Genomic DNA, 23091 nt, shown 5'->3' with positions numbered 1-23091 from the left:
AGCTCCTTGTCTTCTCCCGTGCCTCATGCGTTTGTAAAGTGCAGAAGCCCACCCGCTCTCAGCAGAGGCCCAGGTCTGCCGTGGACAACGCCAGCACCGCGTTCACGCTGCAGGGATGGCCAGTGGTGGGAGAAGGGGGCAGAGATGGGGAGCTCCAGGATGTGCCCGGCACAGAACAAACCGAGTCTGCATCTCCCCAGGGAGGAGAACAAGAAATGAAACACAGACTTTCTGATATGCTCGACTCCAAAGCACACTGGTATTGTCCTTCAACTAGTCACTTAGTCGGTCCCCAGTTCTTCCAGAAACGCAGCCAGCTTGTGACTGCTGCATGGCTCTCGCTTCCAGACTCCCCAGCTGCCTGAATTTTAGTCATTTCACTGTGAAAAAGCCTCTCCAACAGAAAGTGAGCTGAAGAAGTGGAAAAAGGGAAAAACTGTCACAAAGTGATTTCTTTCTGGTTAACATTTGTGGTGAAAAGTTGGTAATGGAGGAAGTTGAAACTAACAGCCAATAGGAGAGGGCATCACCTGTCCTCATCTAACAAAATCCCCACCTGCCACAGCATATCCCCTTGGGCCCCAGACAGAGACAGGCTACCTGGAAGACTTCGTTAATGCATATAGATGTTCAGAAGCAGCATCTGGAAGCTGCCCGTATAGACTCCCCCATTATTCTTCTTGCCTTTTGCTACTTAGAAAAGACAAAACGTTTATCTATTCAAGTTTCTTTTCTGGATAAAAGTGCAATGAACATTGAATGTGTATTTTCATTTTTCTCTTGTAGAAAATCTAAGGGTTAAAAGATGAGGGGGCACCGCCGTCACAGTGGCTGGACAATTCCAGGCATCAGACGGCATGAACCATAGGGTCAACAGCATGGGGCTGCAAGAAGGAAAGATTTACAATAAATAATAAAACAGTTCGTAAAAGATTATGGCTGTAAATAGTGATACATTTTGCTAAGTGCCGACTGTGGCACAAATATTTCCACCTTTAACATCTGAGTGCCAATGGGGAACCGTGTTTCATGCAGAACAGAAGCCCATCTACTTAGAAACCACCCCTCCCTGTGCACCAGCATTGAAACCAACGCGTTACAGGAATTCTCGTGTCGATGACACTAGCAAAATAAAACAAGAAGGAAAAGGAAAAGAAGGTGGATACAGTATATAAGAAAAAGTTGGAAAAGTATTTTTTTAAGATTTTATTTATTTTTTTGAGAGAGAGAGCACGAATGGGGGGGGACAGATGGAGAGGGAGAAGTAGACTCCCCGCTGAGCAGGGAGCCGGATGCGGGGCTCGATCCCAGGACCCTGAGATCATGACCTGAGCCGAAGGCAGACGCTTAACCAACTGAGCCACCCAGGTGCCACAGGAAAAAGTACTTTAAATAATGACACAACTATTTCAAAGGAGCAATGGAGAAGAAACATATTTTTTCCCTTCTAAAAGACAATAATAACTCTTAGAGCTGAACTTGGGGATGGCCAACAGAAAAGAAAGATTCAACAAGGGAATGAGACTTTGCTCTGTAGTGAGTTTTTACTCAGAACCCATAAGGATCTATATACTTCAGGGTAGAATGAAATTCTATTAATTTAAGAGTTTCAGACAAACCACGCTGATTGATATTCTGATTTCATTTGCACATTTACAAATTTTTCTTTAGTGAATAAAAAAAGATGCTGTGTTTTCAAGTAAAAGTACTTGATTATCTATTCGGCTATGTATCATACAACTTAACAGGGCCTCAAGATTTTTTCCAGGAGCTGTGTAATATAAGGCCAAAAGCATCTGGGTTAATTTTTGTTTTGTTTTGTTTTATTTTAAGGAAATCTTAAGAATAAGTGATCCAACTCAGATATTTCTGAGAAGTTATATATTGTGAAAGAAGAGCCAGAAGTCCCATTCTGGAGTGGAAAATTCTGTGGGGGTCAACGTCTTCTCTCTCTCTAGCTGCTACCCACTCCCCAGTAGACCCCAGTCCCTGGGTCACCTCACCAGATGGCCCTGTTTACAGGGTTTGCTTCAATCTCCACTAAGCCCCAGCTATTAATTCAAGTCAGTAAAATACGAGTCTTCTGTATTGATATATCCTGTTATTTTTAAAGGACTGAAATTCCACATATTAATCTAAAACCATTGTACTGGTCTTTTTAAAACTCTGACCTCCGAATCACTTCGACCTTGAGACACACCCCCAGAGTGACACACCACATTAACATCTTGAAGTGACAGGAAGCACTGGCTGCAAAAACAGAAGCCTCAAGAAAAGATAGAGAACAAAGTGACTCCAAGAATAAATCCTACTCTCGCTCAAGGACTTTCTGCCTGTGTGGAATATGAATGTGACAGATTGAAATGGATACAGGTAACTTCCTGGAAGTTACCAGGAATCTCCATGCACAGATAATGACACTAAAGGAAATGACAACAAACTGGAAATGTTTTCTTTGAACAAAACCTAGACCTGATTAACAAAAACAGAAGACCATCCTTGCCGAAGAACGAAAATGTGTTTTTTGTTTGTTTGGTTTTTTTTTTTAAAGCTTTTCCCACATATCAAATACAAAAGATGGGATTATTCTAAGATAAGGAATAGGGGAACTATTTGGATTAGTTATAACTGTCTTCTCAACATTTCCTCAAATACTTTAAGGTCAGAAGAAACTTTCTGAGAAGCTGAAGTAGCTTGTGTGAAAATATGCCCACAACTGAACAAAAAAAATCACCACACTATTTTTGATATTTCATTTTTTATAAAAGGTCAAGTAACATTATTTCATTTTCAACTTAATTTTCATGATTAACACATGAATTTTTAGGAAGTGCTTATTTTTTATCTCAAATATCACTGGCCTTGATTAATTTCTTTGCTAATAATTTAAAATGGAATAATAAATGCTTAATATATTTTTTATATATTTACATATCTGTGTGTTTTGTAACATTTATAAATGATTGTATTTGAAATACATTAAATGCTCAGTTCTACAGATCTCTGTAAAAGAATTTTTAGGACTGGGACGCCTGAGTGGCTCAGTCATTAAGCGTCTGCCTTCAGCTCGGGTCATGATCCCAGGGTCCTGGGATCGAACCCCATGTCGGGCTCTCTGCTCAGTGTGGAGCCTGCTTCTCCCTCTTCCTCTGCCCCTCTCCCCTACTTGTGCTCTCTCTCTCAAATAGATAAATAAAATCTTAAAAAAAAACAATTAAAAAAAAATCTTTTTTAAAAAGCATTTTTTTTTTTTTTAAAGAATTTTTAGTACTTTACAAAACCCTGGTTAGGTCATTTTGCTATGGTATAGCAATCACTCTTTGTCAACTTCGACTGTATGTGGTCCTCCCAACTTCCAGCCTGGGCCCTCAATTTCATTTTGGACAGGAGATTAGCTGCTTCTTCTAAAATGGGCCCAGATATTAACATTTTAGGTATAGCAGTCAGTGCCAATTTTCCTATGAACATTCTAGCAGTCTGTTAAAAAGGTAATCATCTATAATGAAAGAAAGCAGTTTTAACTACCCTTCTCTTTGCAACACCACAGAAATAAGGACCCCCTATTCTTGAATGATTTTAATGTATTTTAATACAAGAATTTGAACATGGGCGTGGGGAAGAGCGCTCAAGACTAAAACTGACTGCAAGCCTCTGACCTAAAGACAACTCTAACCATCCACAACAGCAAGTTCCCTGTGCGAGCTTGAAAGGGACACAACAGAGGAGACCACCTACAACCCCAATGGGCAGGCCTAGAAACCCAGTCGTTGATCATGTTGGGTGCACACATTTTCAAAGAAAGAAGGACTGTACTGAATAAAACGTGAATTAAGCACTACACATTGGCAGCCAGGACATTTATCTACAAATTGAGGTTGGCACTGCAGACTCAGTGGGTTTCTAAATGGGGCTTGTGGGCAGATGGAGAACCAAGGTCATCCTACTACTCATATGGGCACCAGATTTCCATCTTTAATTTTCAGAGTTGACAAGAAAGCTGTGTCTCCTCCTCCTAGTCCATTGATATGACCGCATACTTGGCTGGTGCCGATCAAACAAAACCTTCTTAGCAATTACAAACACTCAAATGTGTTGTTGATTCTGTACGATGTACAATGGCATTGGGGAAAACATGCTTATTTTTTAGAGATATATATCAAAGAATCTGAGAGTGAATGTTATGATGTCTGGGATGTGATTTAAATATATTTTTTGAAGATTTTATTTATTTATTTGAAAGCGAGAGCAAAAGAACACAAGCAGGGGGACCAGCAGAGGGAAAGGGAGAAGGAGGCTGCGCAGGGAGCCCAATGCGGCACTCGATCCCAGAACCCTGGGATCATGACCTGAGCCGAAGGCAGCCGCATAACCATCTGAGCCACCCAGGGGCCCTGGGATGTGATTTAAATTGGAAGGAAGAAAAGGGTCATGAAGTAAAGCATGGCAAATGTTTTCTCAGTGGGTGATGGGAACGTGGTAGTTTATTTCATTATTCCTTCTACTGTGTTTTGAAATTTTTCATAATAAAAAAAATCAATAACAACAATCAAATGAAAATTCCAACCCAGACAAACCACCAAAGAGAAGAATAAATGGCAGTAAAAGAAAATATACAAAAGAACAAATACAAATGCCTCCCTATGAACAAAATGCTTGGCATCACTAAGAATCAATAAATAAAAAGATTTTAACTATAAAATAGAATTTATAACCTCCCAATTGGTAAAAACATTTTTTTTTAATGGTAAAGCACAAGATCTCTGAAATATTTTCTCTATCTCCTATTAGCTTCTGGTAGAATTATAGATTCAGCTTTTTCGAAAGTCCATTAGACAAATCATGCAAAAGCCTGAAAACTGTGAATGCTTTTTTTTTTTTTTAAGTCAATTTATCCCCGGTTTGTTTATATTAGCAACAACTTGGGAAAACAAAACAAAACCAAACCCTTGATAGCAAGTAACAGGGGACTGATTAAATACATTATGACACATGCAAACATCAAATGCTATGTAAACGTTAAAAGAATAATACTGAGTTATGTTTATTGATATGGAAAGAAGTTCTTAGTATATCACTAGGTGAAAAGGGAAGCCTGCAAAACTGTATATATAGTAGGATCCAATTTTTATAGGAAAGTATACATATATAAACAGACAAAAATTCAGCCATGAGAACCACCCACCGCCAACTTAGCAGTGGCTGTCTCTAAGTAGCAGGATTGATTATAAATGATTATTTTTTTTCTTCTTTATGTTCTCCTATATTCTCCACCAATAAAAGTTATTCTTAAAACTTAAAAAAAGACTAAGTTTTACAGTGTAGGATCCTTTATTTTTAAAGAGACTTAGTCTTTTAAAGAGTAGCTGAGGGATGATACAATTCCAAAGCAGTGTTAAGACCTAGGTGGGCACAACTGTATGTAAATTAGGATTCCACCAGGATTGGTCAACTTCAGCTGGAGAAAGGCCAAAAGCTATGGAAGGGAGGGGCTGTTGAAAATATTAAAAAACAACAGAGATCTTACGAAGAAATACATATTGGTAATGTTTTGTTTTTTTCTTCTTCTTTCAACAGCACAAACACCTTCTATTTAGGGTTCTCTCAGAGGCGGGCCAGTCTGTACAAGCTAACACCAAGTTTTCAAGGAACAATTTCTGCTGCTGCAACTCGAGCATTCATCCACTGTGGGGCCAGGAAACTTCTCAGGACAAGGAGCACAATGCCAGGCCTTGTGAAGGGCCGCTGTGGCAGGGAGGCCAGACCCGGGGAGCCGGAGCCAACCGCAGGCCACGGAAGTGAACCTGCATGTCCGGATCCACGAAATGTCAGCTTGTGAGGGACCTGGATCTCCCACGGGACTCTGACTTTATGCATAAACAAGGACGATGGGCTTTCGGCTGAGGTGAGCCGGGAACAGATGAACTCAGTCTTCCCTGCAGTGACAGAAGACTCTGTCCTGTGGAAGCTGTAGGTGACGCCGGTGAAATGTGGATGCTCCCTGGCCTGCCGCATCACCCAAGAGGGCTTTTTACCCCTCAACAGAGGTCAACCCTTCTATATCTGATATGCTTCTAGTAACAACCATGGAGACACTCTTGAGAGAAAGTCCCAGATAAGAAGAACAGGATGGAGCTAGCACCTAAACCACATACACCTTTTGGTCATGTCACCCCTACATAACTTGTCAAAGGTGGCTAAGGGAGAAAGCTAGTTGTCTACTTAGAGAGACTGACACATTTATACTTCATCCCTGGCTATTCTGAGTTACACAAACAAGATGGACCACTGTTGCAAGCCGGTAGAAGGAAAGGCAGCAGAGCTCGTGGGAAATGAAGAAAAGGCACAGCCCTCTTTAGATCCTCAAAGGGAGATTTAAACTTGTCTCTTTACAATAACACAATACCAAATGGTTCTGGAGGCATATTGTTTCAACTGTAACAGTTCAAGATGGGCATCACAGATGGAAAGAAAAATGGCAGGGGTGATACTTACAGGACAATGGAGTGCAGGAATAAAAAGTACTGAGAAAGGTCTGGTGAAATAAGAAGGAAAAAAACCCAAGTGGCAGCAATGGACAGAATAATTTCAGGCTATATGTAGGGCAAACAAACAAACAAACAAACAAAAAACCCTACTGTTTTCAAGGATGAGTTTAATTTCTTTGAAAACTGAAAACTCAAAAGGTAAGTTGAAAAGGATGTATTGCCAATGAAAAGACACTCAGGTCAACATTTGTGTCAGAGCAGCTGCAGACAGTGGTGCAGGTTGTGCACTGCACAAAGGTACCACATCTAGGGGGGCCTGCTTAATCACAGATATCAAAGATTTATGTATTTATTGTGACAGTATTCCAGTAGATGGCAGTATCTTGAGGAAAGATGTCTTAAAATTTGCAATGGCACCATATGGCTCTCTGAGAGCCTTGACTTCACCAAAAATAGCACCGAATGTCTTAACTGAAGGGACTCAATGAAATTAGTTGCAATTTCCATTTTTTAGAAATGGAATCTCAATGCATTTAATTTTAAAGTCCTAAAATTTAATGGGTAATGAGAATATGTGGAGAGCTACTCAAAAATCACTAATTTCATGTGCTCTGTTTCTTGTTTCTTAATTGCTTTTGTCTAATCCAATGTTCTTTGTAAGTAATCTTTTACTTTTTAAGGTAATAGAGCATTATTCTCTTTGGCCTTCCAAAAAATGAAAAGAGGAAATTGTACAAATTGATGTTTTTCCAAATGTGTGCAATTTCTATTACTGAATCATAAATATTTAAGGACAAGCATACAAACGATCACACAGGAAAATTCTATATTGGACACTTCCAAGTGCATACGTCTTTTAGTGAGCACTGTAAGTGCCATTACCTAAATCATAACAAAAAGCCCGCATTTCAAGTTCAGAAAATTGGGCAAATTAAATGTTGGCTGGCATGGCATGCTGTGAGTCTACCTTTCTCTGATTTTCCCATTTCTGCTTTTTGTCTTATAATGGGGAAAAGGACAATTTGGGTAAACACTTCCTTACTTTTGGAATAAAGCAAGCCAGGTGTGAGAAGTTTTTCTTAAGGCCTGCAATCTTATATCCCCATGGACACTGAATTATTAATGGGCAAAAGAGAGAACAAATAACCAAGAAAGGGTTCTTGGCAGCCATTGTTTGGCGTTCATGGTGTTACACAACATTGAGCATGTCCAATTCACCTGCCAGGAGCTATCTGATTCTTACTCTAGGGTTCCATTTTCCTATTTCGATCTTATCCAGCATCTGGCAGGGTGATGGTCCATGTCAGAAGATGTAGATCTTCTTTTTATTCCATTAAACTTTGGGATCTGGTTATGATATCATGCCTCATATATTTTCATCAACAAATGATCATATTAGCTGGGTATCTATTCTCTGCAGAAGCTAGGCTTGTGCTAGGAAAGGAAATAAAAAAATCAGGATTTTTATTAGTGTTCAGTGTTCAGTCCTTCTGTTCTCCTGGGTCTGGCTGGACTGTCTCCTCATCTCATTTATCAGGTAGAATGGCATTAAGAACACTCTGTCCACACACCATCTCAAAGGAGATGCAGCCTTCTTTACACTTAGACTGAATTTGCTAGACTCTGAGGTTAAACAGGCAAAAGAACTGCTGTTTTAACATTTACAGTGAAGTTCCAACTAAAGGACTGATTCAGTGGAGGTGCCCCTATGAGGGCACAAACAAGGGTGGAAGGGTTAAGATCAAGGCATTGGTGAGCAGGACCACATAATCCAATCTTTCCAGTTAAGTAGATTGATTTCTCTGCCTGGCTACACGGTGCACTTTGGTAGACTGTTTTTCTCCTTAACTTTTGGGAAGGTGATACTAATCTAAGCAGCTGAGTCTCAGTTCTTGGGGTGAAAGAAAAAGCATTCTCAAACAAGTTCTTAAAATGATGTCCGGGATTTGCTTTAAAATAATTTAGGGGGAGGGAGAACAAAAGGAGGGGACCTCTCAACAAGGGTCATGAGATGATCATTGTTCAGACTGAATGATGGGTACTTTCTCTACTTTTGTATATGTTTGAAATTTTCCACTGAAAGAGTTTTTTTGTTGTTGTTTTTAATTTTTAAATGAGGTAGAGAGTCAATGATCCAGAAACTTGCTAGTTACTCGTTTCAACCTTTAGCCTCACCTAAACCATTTTTTTTTTAAATTGCTAACAAGGAACACTGTCTAACATCTTTTTCTCTCTCCATATCTGCCCATCTTACAATAGAGATATTAACAAACAGCAGAATTGCCAATGGAAAAAGGATTTGACGAGGAGGAACGTGCAACTATCAGCCTGTATGGGATGGATGGTGAGCTGTACACACATCCTCCAAGCTCTCCTGGGGCCCAGGCATGGAATATCCGCACCCCACGTCTCCTCTTGTTGGTAAACACATACTGGAATGCCGAGCTACAGTGTTTCTTCCTAGGCTGCTACACTTTTCCTTAGTTCTTGGGGTTGGAATGAGAGTCAAGACCAAAAAATGACAAACAACTGTGGAGAAAGTTGTGGGTTTATACAGGACAGGGAGAGAGAATCAGCTGCTTTCTTCCAGGACTGCACATCTCTTCTCTGCTCTCGGCCCCCTGGATATCCAGACTCTAAGGGCAGGAGATCTCACTGAGTGTAGGAGCTCAGACACCCCCTGGCATCTGGAAGAGTTTGACCCCAGGACGGTGCTGCGGCCAGCGTACCAAGGCCCGCTCTTCAGAATTAAACTATCTTTAGTGTACCTAGCAACTCTCAAACATGGCAGATTCTGAACCTGACTGCAAACATGAGCCATCATTCTGGACAGCCAGCTTCTTCTGGAACACCTAGAAGAAGATCCCACTAAGTACCTGAAGATCCAGAGATAAGGAAATTCAGAGGCTTGATGTCAATCTTTTGGAAAGTATCGAAAATCCTACCTTAAAACGTAAGCCCCCTGAGCTGACCTTGTGCATACAAAATAAGAGTTCCTTCTAAAACAGGAATCAAAAAAGAGAAGCATTTTTTTTTCCTGTCCCTGCTATCAGTTAACTGAGGTTAAAGAGGATTTCTTGGCATGAAGCCGCTTGATTCTATTCCACCTGAAGTAATGAGGTGAGAAGGTAAAAAAGAGATCTGTTTGAGGAGAGGCTAATTGAACAAGTTGCTACTCAAAGGAAGAATAAAAACACACCAAGGATTCTACAGAAGGAGAATAAACCCAGAATTCTGTAACACTGCTTTATAAACACTGTACCACGTTGGGGGCTCACAGCAAGCACCTCTTCTTCTGCTTTGGGCAAAAAATCTGATTTGGATTTCTTCTTACTCATAATCTCCCAGCAAGAGAAGAATTTAAAGATTGCCTCATTTTTGCCAAATGGCTAAAAAAATTTCTCTTCTATCCTATAATTATGTTCTAGCTCCAGCCAAGGCAATTTAGGCTATGAGACGCATTTCACTCGTTTGGGGCTAGTTCAAACCTCCTCTTAGTCTTCTGCAGCACCGTACTGGGGTCAAACTCTTCCACCTGAAAAGCATAAAATAACATGGCTTCGTAGCATACCTTTCTGTTATGTAAGTATTACTATGTGATCTTAAAGATCCAGCAGAAAACCACCACAGGGGGTGCTGTCGGGTCCTGCCCAGAACTCCTTTACTGCATTAGCACGCTCACCATGAGCAAGCAAGCGAGCGAGTGAGCGAGTGGCTGGGGTGCTGGCTGTGAACGGTGAGCAAGAACTGCCTTCACCTTTGGAGCCCCTGCAACTAGAAGGCTCCATATCCCCTGCTGGGGGTGACCCGAAGCTAGTGAATAGCATGGGGGTCCAAAGAGCCGGCCCCTTTGCCTCCAGGCAGGATTTACCTTGTGGTGCAATTCATGCTCCAGAATTCTCTGTGGGATGGAGCTCAAGCTGGAATCCAGCCAAAACTACGACCTTGTTCTACAACTTCCTCTCCCCTCTCCCGCCCCCTTCATTTCCCAGCAGAGTCCTCTGAGAGCACTCCCTCAATAAAGCCCCTTCACAGGAATCCCTGTCTCAGGCTCTGCGTCTAGGGAACCTGACCCGGGACACATCAAGAAACTTATGGAAGCAAATTAAAATTAACATTTATTATTTTAATCTGCTGTCTTTCATGGCCTCCCAATCAGGACAATTTCGTGTGCTCAGACCCATGAACACAAGCATAGATACTAAATAGTCTTAAGATTACATGTGGAAGGTCCACTGGCATCTGTAGTAGGTAACATCGCCAATTTGGGCATCCAACTTAATAGACAAATAACCCGCCCAGTCCCCAGACCCATTTCCCAAAACAGTGTGCAGCCCAGATCGCAAGACCCATTTTCCATCTGTGTACTTAATACACAGAGACAAGGCTGGTACCGCTCTTCTGTTATAGCAGGTTTCATTTTCCTAATACTATATGAACTTTGTGTGAGGCCAGCTGGCTCTGTTTTAATTACTGTTTGACATTTGATATCCTAAATTCCAATTCACAAAATTAAAAAGAAAAAAAACCAACTCGGGTTAAGGTTCAGATGAGCACTGTTCACGTGCCTGATGATGCTCTGAGGTCGACTCATACCACCTCAAAAAAGAAAAACATCATTTATCTTTCGTTGCAAGAATGAAAAATACCAAACCAGTCAACTGCTCCCATTAGGAAGAATCGAATCTAAGTTTGCTCGGGAAAGCTTAGGTCCTTGATATAAAGCCTTCTTGGGAGCTCACATCTCGTTCTCCCTGTTTCTATTTCGTCTGGTAAAGCCTGCATCTGGGGCTAACTCAGGGACTGGAGGTTGGTCTGAGGGTGGGGGACAGTCCTTGAAAGCTAGAGCTCCTATCTCCCCCGGGGTGCCTTTTTCACAGCGGTGGGGTATATGCTAGTGGAGTGTGCATACCACAGCTGCGGTCTGGATGGCCTTCCAGGCTGGGGATGAGTGGCCGCACGGGCCGGTCCTCCTCCTTCCATCTGGCAAACGGATGGGCAGCCCACCCTGGCTGACCTCCTCAAGCTGCCTTTGGCAAATGTACAGCATCCTTATCTACAGCTGTTAATGACAAAGGTTTTCCTGCAGCCTTTTAAAGCATTTTCTCTCGCTTTAAAGCGTTCTGTCCTCCTAACAGTGCCGTGAGGCAAAAAGTTGGGATATCCTTGATGACCAGTGATCCGTCCACACCTGCGGAGCTACTCAGGAACACAGCTGCAGTAAGAACCTTGGTCTCCTGACTGGGTGAAGCCTTCCTGAGATACGGACCCAGCTCCCCATCCCAGTTGTGCCACCCGTTTAAACTCCCAAGTCAAGAAACTTCTGCAAAGAGAATAATAACATGACCTACTTCACAAAACTATTATAAAGGAATAAAAAACAAGAACATCTGGAAAATTCTCCAGCCAAGTAACAGCTATTAAATGTTTGATAAATATTAGTGGTCTTCCCCCTTGGCGCTCTTGCTTTCTGTATTGTTCCCACAAAATGTCTAACACAAACTGGGAGCAAAAGGCATGACTCCTTTGAACCCAGCGGGAGAAAATAGTTTGGGGAACAATGTGCAACATGTGATTGGGGCCTGACTGCCCACACAGGGGGCACTCTAAGGGGACGCCCCCTACCCCCCCCCACATAAAATGGCCTACCTGGTGGTTGTCCGAATGGTGTTTTCTTTTGTGTGATTGTGCTCTTTGCTCACTTTTTCTGTAAGAAGAAAGAATGAAACATCCCTTTTAGGTTGTTCTTATTCGATCTGTGTCTCTAAGGCTTAAACAGAAACTCCCTCAACATTTCTTTTTCTCTCTTGTGGTTTTCTTTTGGTTTCCTTCTTATATATTCAAACCCTCCCTGGCTTATTTGTAAAGACAATCATTAAAAGCATATAGACAGCATCCACAAAAACATTTTAGTAAAAACCAAAGGGAAACAATCACTGACAAATTTCAAGTGTGTTGTCTGATTTTAATGAGGCCTTAATAAGTACACATACGCACACACAGATGTGCCCAGAACCTGTTATTTCTACCACATCTTTCCCCGGCTGAAAATTTCTGCTCTCCTCTGATTCAGCATGAAAATTGCGGTTGTTGCAACTGTTCCGCTTCTGACTTTGATGACAACCTTTAAGCATTCTGTATTGTCAGGCCCCTTTGTGAGAGGAGATACAAAAACAGCCGTAAGACCTCTGGGTTCTGCAGTCATCGAGCGCTTATTCTGATAAATGTCACCAGGGACAAAAAAAATATCATTAGACAAGCAGAGGTAAACCCTCCCTTACTCTGTGTTGAGGTCTGTATCTACCAGCTGTCAGAAATTATTTAATTAGCTTTCAAGAACACAAAAGTTGAACTCCGGCCTTCCCAATCCAGTTCAAATGTGAGGATTCTGCCTTGATAACTATTACAGCTCTCAATGGCTTCAGCATGCAGAGGAAACCTGGCCAACTTCACCAGGGTTTCAGATTTCCACGGCAGGGCAAGCAAAAAACTCCTGATTTTAGGGATTTCTGAACAAATTTAAACAGATATCTGGAAAAACGAAAGGCTTCCAACATCGGCCCAGTACTTTGTTAAGTACTAGTCTGAAATGGCTGCATGCGAGTTGGTGTGGCTGGTTGCTTTCTGTCCCCTCGACAATGACAACGAGGCTGAATTTGGATTCAGAGGCAGTATTCTTTCAGAGAGCAGGAAATTGGGGCTACAAGACTTGCCTGAGGTCACCCAGGCAGTAAGTGACCATGCCAGGGTAAGAACTCTCAGACATAAAGTTTGTCACTGACAGTAGACAGCGATAATGTACTGTGAGAGACAGAGACTTTCTGAAAAGAACCACCCTGGCCTCACTTTTGCAAATTTTAACTGCTAAGTAATTTTCAAAGTTATATTGCTTTTAGATATGTTTTCAGCCTGTTTTCTTTTCTTTCTTTCTTTCTTTCTTTTTTTTTTTTAAAGCATCTTGTAGGATTTGGAGCTTTGGGGAGCTTGCAAAGATCCACGTATCCTGTGAAATTTACGGAATTAACTATTTCCATTACTATAGGGCTTTGCACAAAGAACAATCCTTGTTTGAGTATTAGGAGGCCACCATTTTCAGGAACAACTGATAGTTTCAAGCTCTGGGGTATGTCACCAGGCCAACAAGAAGGTGAACCATCATGATGGTATGCAGATTCTAGCTTCTTTTCCCTGATATTTTTCTTAGCAGGGAAAGCAAGTGAATACTTAAATAATGAGGCATCTCATGGCATTTTGAATATGTTATCCATAACAAAAGAGAGGTTATCATACATTAGTAACAAACTTTACTGATGCATGAACTTCCATATGTAGGCCAATGCTTGAGTACGGACAAGCTGTGTGTATTTCATATGAATCTGAATCTTATATGTGTATGTACCTTCAGTCTCAATCACGTTCAGATAATAACAGCATGTTAAATTTGTTAAGGACAAACACTATGCAGCTTGAAAGAGTTAACAAAGGTAACCAAAAGGACCCTCAACTGTTCTATCAAGACTCTTAGCTGAGCTGGTAATTCCTACACCTGTGAATTCCAAGTATTCAAACTAGAAACAATTGGTTTACAGAACAATGCTCTGCAAGGGGATAGTTGGCAAGAGTCCTCCCATTTTCATCTTCTCCCTTTCCTTGATTTTTTTTTGGCAAGATACAGTAAAATCTTAATTCAAACCACACTAATTTGGAATTCATGGTAATTCAGTCACTGTTGGAGTAAATTGAAGTTTATCTTTTGAACATTAGAAAAAAAGAAAAAAGGCTGTTAATCAGATCAACAGCCTAAGCAAAAGTAGAGGTGAGATGTTTAGCCTAGTCAACAGGGATCATTTGCGCAGAATTGAATAGAGTTCTAATTTCAAATCATTCTTAACTATTTATTAAAGAAAGTTTGGCAGGAGTTCCACTTGGCAACATTTTATTAACTGTTAGTTTGAGTGGCAGTATGCATGTTAAAGTAGCAAAATTGATTTCTGCCTGAAAAATCCTATAATGCGGGTGTTTTTACTTTGTTAGAGTGGCTTTCCTTCCAATTATTCCCAATTATTGACATTTTTCTGCACAGAAACGTACCTGACAGTTGAAAGAGAAGCTCGGAAGCCATCTTCACAGAGATATCCTGACTGAAGAGGTTTCTCTCTGGGGGCACTCTGCCCTCTGGCATCTTCTGTAAGGGTTCGGTTTTCTCTCGCCCGATTAAAGTGCTATAGCCAACATTCCGGCTGGGTGATACCGAGACATGCGAGTCCTGGATGTCAACCTCCATGGGCTCCTCTTTAATCTTCACCATCTGAGTTTCCTTGTAGCTCTCCGCTGCAAGCAGGTGAACGAGGAGAAACCAGAACACCACGGTTTTAAAATTCTGAACCAAACCCAGTTTCTAATCACAGAGAGAACCACGAGGATCATGTCTGGAAGCAGGTGAGAAGAGTGCCAAAGCACAGGGACACACAGATGGAAAAACTACTAGTTCAGCCCACCTGCTTTCCTGAAGAAGTAGGGAACTGAAGCCCAGACAAAGCAGGTGACTTGCCCAAGGCCACACCCGTGGCAGCAGATCCAGGCCCACCTCGGTCTCTGAATCTAGCACTAGGGGTCCGGTGACCAGGGTCTCCCGGGCACTCCCCCATGTGCTCCATGCTCTCTGCTAAGCTGCTTCCAGAACTAACGGAGAACATGGTGAACGTCTGTCCTTGTTTCAGAACTTACTCAATTTCAGCGAATCAAATCAAAGTGAACATTTTAATATGACAATTGTCTCCCTCTATTTTTAAAGCTCTGATCAGTTTTTTTCTCTCTCTCTTCTAGGGCACCTAAATTAATAAAGGGTAAACAGGGTCAATTCAACTGAGACATTTATACCTTGCTGGGAGCTAGTAATCCTCAAGACCACCTAGGAAGTTAATTGCAGCCCAAGGACCAATGCTTAGGAAAACAGCAATCTTACAGGCCGTTGTTGCTTTAGGTGTGACTGTTAGACATTTGATCTTTAGTCTGAAACATACATTCGCCTTGCAAAGTCGGACTGTCTTTATGTCCATGCATCTGTAGAGCTAATGACAGAGCATCTTTGAAACAAGGTGGGGCAATCAGCCCGGCCATTAATTTGGGTCACTTTAAAATGAGCACACTTTCAAATCAATAAGCATTTATTAGTAACTATAGTGTACTCAGCATTCTGGAAAAAAAAAAAAAAAAAAAGAGGACATAGAGAGAAGAGTGGGTTGAATGGTGACCCCTCAAAATCTGTCTATGTCCTAACCCCAAGAACGTGTGAATGTCACCTTATTTGGAAAAAGTGTGATCTGCAGATGTGATTCAGTTAAGGATCTCAAGATGAGATCATTCTAGATTACCCAGGTAAGCCCTAAAACCAATGAGAAGTGTCCCTAGAATAGATAGATAAGGACGACAGGGGAAGGGCGCGTGAAAACAGGACTGAATATGTGTTCCACCCTCTGTCCCAAAATTAATACGCTGAAACTTCATACCCAATGTAATAATATTTGAGGTGAGGTGTTTAGTCATGAGGATGGAGCCCTCAGGAATGGATTAGTGCCCCTATAAAAAAGATCCCAGAGAGCTCCCAGACAGCAAATATTTGGGCTCTTTGATTTTGGACTTGCCAGCCTCCAGATCTGTGAGAAATACATTTTTGTCGTTAATAAGCCACCCAGTCAATGGATTCTGTTATAGCAGCCTGACCGGAGCAAGACAAGAAACTGGAGTCATGGTGGCCACAGGCTAAGGATTTCCCAGAGCCACCAGAAACTGGGAGAGGTAAAGAAAGGGGCTCCCCTAGAGCCTTCAGATTTCAGACTTCTGGCCTCCAGGTTGCGAGGGAATAAATTTCTGTTGTTTTAGGTTACCAAGTTTGTGGTAATTTGTGATGGATGGATGGATATAGCAATAAGAAGCAGTAGGGAGCAGACTGGACAGATGTGAAAGGGGAACCTCATTGCTGTAAGCTTGGTGGTTAGAGAAAACTACGCGTTCCTTACAAAGCAGTAGACAGGGTGGGAGCCAAGTACATGTGTAGTTTATTGAGTTGTAGTAAAGAAGACGGAAGAGCACTTTGAATTAAATGATTACAATTAATATAGTGCTGTCAATAAAAGCTATATAAGAAGTGGGCTAATTGTTCTTTTCTCCTTCCCGACATATTACACATGGTTTTCATGGTAAATGACTTGTTTTTTTGTCAGCAACTAAACTGCCAAGCAACTGTTATATTTAATTTAGAACCCTTCCCCCTTTCCCTATTCCTGCCAAGCTGTTGTTTCTCCGCCTATCTGTGAGGCTCATAAAAACCAAGTTGATTCAATCATGCTAAAAAAAAAAAAAAAAAAGAAAGAGAAAATAAAATAATATGAAGCTTTCAAAGTTACATGCCTAGCTTCTTTGCCTTGATTTGTAGTCCACCTGATTGTTTCTGGAGTATGGACTGCAGCCCTTGCAACCTCTTAAGGGATTTGATGACCTGACAGCCACCCTGACCTCTAGCTACCTCACCCATAGGTGCAGTCACAACACACATTTCCCTCTTTGTGCTCCCTCAAAGTACACAACATTTGGAAAATAAACAGCGGGGTCAGTGACACAGGTATGTAATGATGTCTCTGAACCCTGCAAGTCATTCCAAGGCTTGAAGACAAACACAAAAACATACTGAAAAGGATTCACTTAATTCCACAAAAAATTTCAATGATACGAAGAGCAAAGCTAGAATGAAGCTCCATTATCTTTGTCTTTTTCCATCTCCTTTCCCCAGCTTTGCCCCTAGGTTAAAAATCATCTGGCTATGTGTACCACTGGCTTGAATGGTATCAGGTTTTGAAAGCTACTTGGGATAATTTCAAGTATGATTTACATGAAGTGCTTTCTGTCCTTTCTTATGACAACTCGACCTTTCACAAATGCACAAAACACTGATTACTGATAAAAACCTTTAATATTTTTAATCTACCTGATAGACTCCAGACTCACAGAGAAGAGTTTTCAAGCTGACATCTCAATGGACAAGTGAGACATAATATAAGAAATATATAAGAAAACATTTGCCAACTGTTCTCTTGCGTTTTTTGTTGTTGTTGTTGTTGTTGTTGTTAAAGCAGGTTTCTTAACCTCAGCACTGTTAACATTTGGGGCTAGATCCTTTATTTGGGGAGGCTGTACTGTGCATCGTAGGATGGTTAGCAACATCCCTGGTTTCCACCTACTAGATCTCAGTAGCACCCACCCTCCAGGTGTGACGACCTTGAATAACTCCAGATGTTGCCAATATCCTTTGGGGGCAAAATCCCCCAACTGAAAACCACTGCTGTGAAGTTTTTGCTACACTTGGGTTTTCAACCCCCTTCCCCCAAATTTAATCAGAACCCAAGGCAAATAAGAAAGAAAAGCTCCTCTTAAGTTCTAGCTTAAGGCTCCCCCACATATTAATCACCATCTCAGCCTGGTGCCTGGAAAGCTGGCCTAGGAGGCAGGAGGCAGGCTGATCTGGGAACAGATCCTAAGTCGGCCAGAGATCCCAATGGTCCTCCCTCCCCTTTACATGAGGTGTCCTGACAAAACAGTGGTTGAATTAATCATTTCACTCACTCTTAGCTTTGACTCCCACACCCAGGGACATGTCTACCCATCCAGGGTTTACTCTTTCCCATCATCTTCCCTCTCCACACATATCATAAATCCTTTTAGAATCTCTTCCTAAAATAATAGGACAAATACTAATTTTACCCCAAGTGGCCTATACTGCTATTCCAAGAAAAAAAACTGGCACGTGGAAAAAGATGAGAGACATAACAGTAAGGTTATGCCTGGGAGGTGGGTTGTAGGTGACTGTTTATTGCAATGCTCATTTGTATCTTGTAATTTTTCTTTTTTTTTTTAAGATTTTATTTATTTATTTGACAGAGAGAGACACAGCGAGAGAGGGAACACAAGCAGGGTGAGTGGGAGAGGGAAAAGCAGGCCTCCCGCGGAGCAGGGAGCCCGACGTGGGGCTCGATCCCAGGACCCCGGGATCATGACCTGAGCTGAGGGCAGGCGCTTAACGACTGAGCCACCCAGGCGCCCCTGTATCTTGTAATTTTTCTATGATCAATATAGATATTCTGTCACTTACGTACATTTTTAAAAAATAAAAAAATGACTACAAATGCCGATAAGAAGATGATTATTTCCTCTTTTAGAAGCATTTAGAACACTGTGTATGCCTGGTGGCATCGGAAGAGTGGGTTTGCAAATCAGATGAGTCCGATTCAAACTCTGCTTGGCAACCGCAGGGGAAAAAGCCATGAGAATATCACATGGTCTTTTCTACTTTTGCGAACACAGTACACATAAGTAATTATCAATTAGTATTATTTCATTCATCAGTCATTTGGTCATCCCATCGTTTTAAAAATGTCTACTAGGTACTATGTACTAGGACAGAGGAGATGTGGGATACAGAGGCAAAGAAGACATGGCCCATGACCCCAAGCACTTTAAATCTACATGAATGATCAGACAAGTATAAACAGTCCTCTAATAAAAGAGGTAAAATTAAAATACAGTGTGGGAAGAGGAGTCAAGGAAGACCAGGAACCAAAGCACAAAAGGTGGATTGTAGTCTGCTTGGGGTGTTCAGGGAATATCATGTTGGCTGCTTTGGCTGGAGGGCCAGAATTGAGAGATGGAAGTGGCACCTTGAGGAAATGAGACTCACAGGGTGTAAACATAAAAGCAACTCTCCTTCTGTATTCCACTGTCTCTTTAAGTTGGCCCTGTAGGAAGAGTCCCTCTACCGTCCCTGGGTGAAAACTCGGGCAGGCCCATAACCTGATAATTCTTAGATAATACAAAGCCGTATGGTCCTTTAAACAGCAAAATGGTCTTGATTCAGGATCCAGAAGGTCCAATCCATGTGTTAGTCTACAGTTCCACCTCCTGGGAGGGGAGTCCCTCCTGGAAGGGAGTCCTTCCTGGAAGGGTCTACAGGTAGCCTTTCATGGGGGAGGGAATCGACTCCTTCTCCCTCTCTCGTTGCCTTCTTCCCAGCACACTAGCTGTCTTTTCAGACCCTAGAAAATAGCTAGAGGAGCAGGGGGAAGGGAGGGAAGGAGAGAGGATGGAAAGCTCTTCGCTATCCCGTTCTAGAATGGTTTCACCCTGTTTAGGCCAGCAGGCATTTCTCTCATGGAATTCAAGCATGGGGTCTTCAGAGATCTTTAATTTCGAAGTGATCTTTCCCCTGAAGTTCCCTTTACGTGACTGAACTCCCTCTTGTCTGGGGTCCCTTATTCCCTCCACTGGCCTAGGAATCTGCCTGTCCATCCCCCTTTATCATTGTGCAACCACCAATGATCTAGGCGACCCCACTGGAAGGCATTTAAGGCCATACCCAGACTAGCCCTCCTGTGGGAAAATGGTCTACACTGGGGCCATGGTTGACAGCTCCTCTGTACTTGACCGGATGAACAGCACAAGCTCAGCCCCCTCATAGCACAGAAGGATTTCTTGTACACGCGGTCCCCAAAGCAGCTCGCCATTTCCCACCCTCTAGCTTTCCCAGGCAGAGACATGGGACACCAGTGCACAAGGCTCCCCACTGAGGAAAACACATCACAAACGCCCAGGGGGCATCCCATAAGCTGTGCTCTCTAGATTTGGGGTGAGGCCGGTACCCCTTCCCTTATCCCTGCCACCCTGCAGTGGGGGGGAGCACAGCACAGTTGTCTCCGAGATACCCTCACCCCCATCTTCAATCGCCTCTCACTTTTATACTCTCAGTTTGGCCAAGAGGTCCAAGAGTTGTGTGTGCGGTAAAATGTTATCACTTTAGTCATTTTTTTTTTTTTAAAGATTTTATTTATTTATTTGAGACAGAGAGAATGAGATAGAGAGAGCATGAGAGGGAGGAGGGTCAGAGGGAGAAGCAGACTCCCTGCCGAGCAGGGAGCCCGATGCGGGACTCGATCCCGGGACTCCAGGATCATGACCTGAGCCGAAGGCAGTCGCTTAACCGACTGAGCCACCCAGGCGCCCACTTTAGTCATTTTTAAGTGTCCTGTTCAGCAGCATTAAGTACATTCACATTGTTGTACCATCATCTCCATCCATCTCCAGAATATTTCATCTTCCCTACTGAAGCTCTACCCATTCAACACTAACTCCCTATTCCCCTTTTTCCCAGGACAGTAACCACCTTTCTATTTTCTGGCTCCAGGGCAAGAGTTTCCTCCCTCCCTCCCTCCTTCCTCTCCCTCTCCTTTCTCTTTCTTCCCCTTCCTCCCTCCTGTTCTTCCTGCCTCCCTCCCCTTCCTTCCCTCCTCCCTCACTCCCCTGCCATCCCTCCCTTCCTTTCTTTCCTTCTCTCCCCTTCCTCCTCCCTCCTTCCCTCCCTCCCTTCCCTTAAAATTCTTCATGTTGGAACCTTGGTGCTGAAGTCAAATCCTCTAATGAACAACCACTTAACAAAGAGAGGCATATTATATTCCAGAGAAATAAACCTGGAGAGGTAGGTAGGGGCAGAATGGGGGGCGGTGAGCGAGGAGCCAGCGTTTGGGAGGTTTGCACAGGGGAGGAGCACGATCAGGATGCACTTCAGAAGGCCAACCTGGCAGTGGCACTTGGAAGGCCTGGGGGGAAGTGGAAATGGGGGCACTTGTTAGGAGCTTATGGTGGTAATCCAAGCAAGGAGACGCTGAGGGCCTGAACTAAAGGTCATGGGGATAGAAGATTCATAGGATATTCTAGAGGTTGAATGGGGAGGAACTGGAGGCGACTGTCTAGTAGGAGTCTGAATAAAAAACGAAGATACCAATGTGAGAGAAATTGCAAAGAAAGTTCATACATGGCGTGGGGTGGCGTGATTAAGAAAATGATTCTATGACTTCTAAGCCTCGAGATTTGGGAGACGCCCTCAATAGGAATAGGAAAGACAGAAAAGTTGGGTGGTGGAGAAATATGGAGGGACATTTTCAGTTCTGTTTGGGCTAAGTACTTAGGATTCCTGCAGGAAGTGCAGGTTGGGATGGCTGTGGGCAGTAAGAGGGGAGTCACCAGGGACACACAGACCAGAGGTCATCCAACTCCAGAGGACGTGGTGAGATCCAAGGGAAGGTGAGTAGAGAGCAGCGGATGGGGTGGGACTGTTACCTCTACTCTTAGACTGGAGGAGGAAGAAAGATTAAGGAAGAGAGGAGGCAAGGGAGTGGCCCAGCATGGTGTGTTCATGGAAACCCAGAGAGGAGGAGAGAGACACCCCAGGTACCTTCATGAAAGCCTCCTGCTTCTAGCCTCCAGGCCTGTCGAGGCCCACTGCATTCCTGCCCTTGGGCTCCTGCACCCTTAGATGATTCCTTCCCTTAGTTTCTGTCCCCTGTAAAGCCTCAGGCCCACCCCCCTGCATCATGCCTCAGCATGCCTCCAGAGGCCTCTGTGCTCCTACAAAACTGCAGTATTCCAATGGCTTCAACATGCCATGCTGTTCCTCACCCTATTCCAGTGACACCCTGTTCAGATTTCAAAAGTACACCTGGCCCTTAAACAATGCGGGGGTCAGGGGTGGTGACCCCTCCTCCCCCCACACAGTCGAAAATTCACATGTCACTTTTGACTCCCCCGAAACTTAACTACTAATAATAGCCTACTGCTGACCAGAAGACTGACTGATCACATAAACAGCCAATGAGTGCATATTTTGTCTGTTGTATGTATCATAAACAGTATTCTTTTTTTTTTTTTTAAAGATTTTATTTATTTATTTGAGACAGAGAGAATGAGAGAGACAGAGAGCACATGAGAGGGGGGAGGGTCAGAGGGAGAAGCAGACTCCCCGCTGAGCAAGGAGCCTGATGCGGGACTCGATCCCGGGACTCCAGGATCATGACCTGAGCCGAAGGCAGTCGCTCAACCAACTGAGCCACCCAGGCGCCCTCATAAACAGTATTCTTACAATAAAGTAAGCTAAAGAAAAGAAAATGTCAGAAAATCATAAGGAAGAGACGTTTGAGGCACTGTACTGTAGTTATCGAAAAATATCCACGTCTCGGTGGACCCGAAAATCCCGTGGACCTGCACAGAAGCGGACCCGCATAATTGCAACCCACGTTGCTCAAGTGTCATCTGTATTCAGGTGTTCCCTCTGTGAGCAGCATTCCTTTATCTGCATCTAGTGACCCTCTCTCTCCCCGCTCTATCCTACCTCTAGACCGCTCAGCCCTGCAAACCCTGGAGCGCGCTGCAATTATTATTCACACCCGCGTTTTCCCCTCTGCACCCAACTCTCGGGGGTGAGCGAGATTCTTATTCATCTTTCACTCCCGAGATGTCGCACAGGGCCTGGCACATTCGATATTCTTAATGTGTATTTGTCACACGCGTCACCTGAAGCACACACACGGCCCGTTTGTGATGCTCGTGTCTGTCTCTTGATTCCTCGATCTGCCATAGACGCTATGAACTCATACATGCTATGAACTTAAAAACAAAACAGGAGGGGCGCCTGGGTGCCTAGTCGGGTAAACGTCTGCCTTCGGCTCAGGTCATGATCCCAGGGTCCTGGGATCGAGCCCAGCATTGGGCTCCCTGCTCAGCGAGA

At 43.1% G+C, this 23091-nt stretch overlaps 1 protein-coding gene across 1 annotated transcript in view; it reads right to left on the bottom strand.

Moving 5' to 3' along the window:
• ZNF827 (zinc finger protein 827) overlaps positions 1 to 23091 on the bottom strand; it is a 167463-nt gene that overhangs the window by 63115 nt on the left and 81257 nt on the right. The window contains exons 6-7 of the mRNA XM_035022959.1: positions 14577 to 14816; positions 12135 to 12192 (exon numbers count right to left, since the gene is read on the bottom strand). Of these exons, the coding sequence (XP_034878850.1) occupies positions 12135 to 12192; positions 14577 to 14816 (298 nt within the window). The remainder of the gene's footprint in view (positions 1 to 12134; positions 12193 to 14576; positions 14817 to 23091) is intronic.

The sequence above is a fragment of the Mirounga leonina genome, unplaced genomic scaffold (assembly GCF_011800145.1).
Source record: "Mirounga leonina isolate KUSES-001 unplaced genomic scaffold, KU_Mleo_1.0 Mir_176, whole genome shotgun sequence".
In the NCBI taxonomy this organism is placed as follows: Eukaryota; Metazoa; Chordata; class Mammalia; order Carnivora; family Phocidae; genus Mirounga; species Mirounga leonina.
Note: the sequence above shows the minus strand (reverse complement) of the source record. Positions and strands in the feature narration are given on the sequence as shown.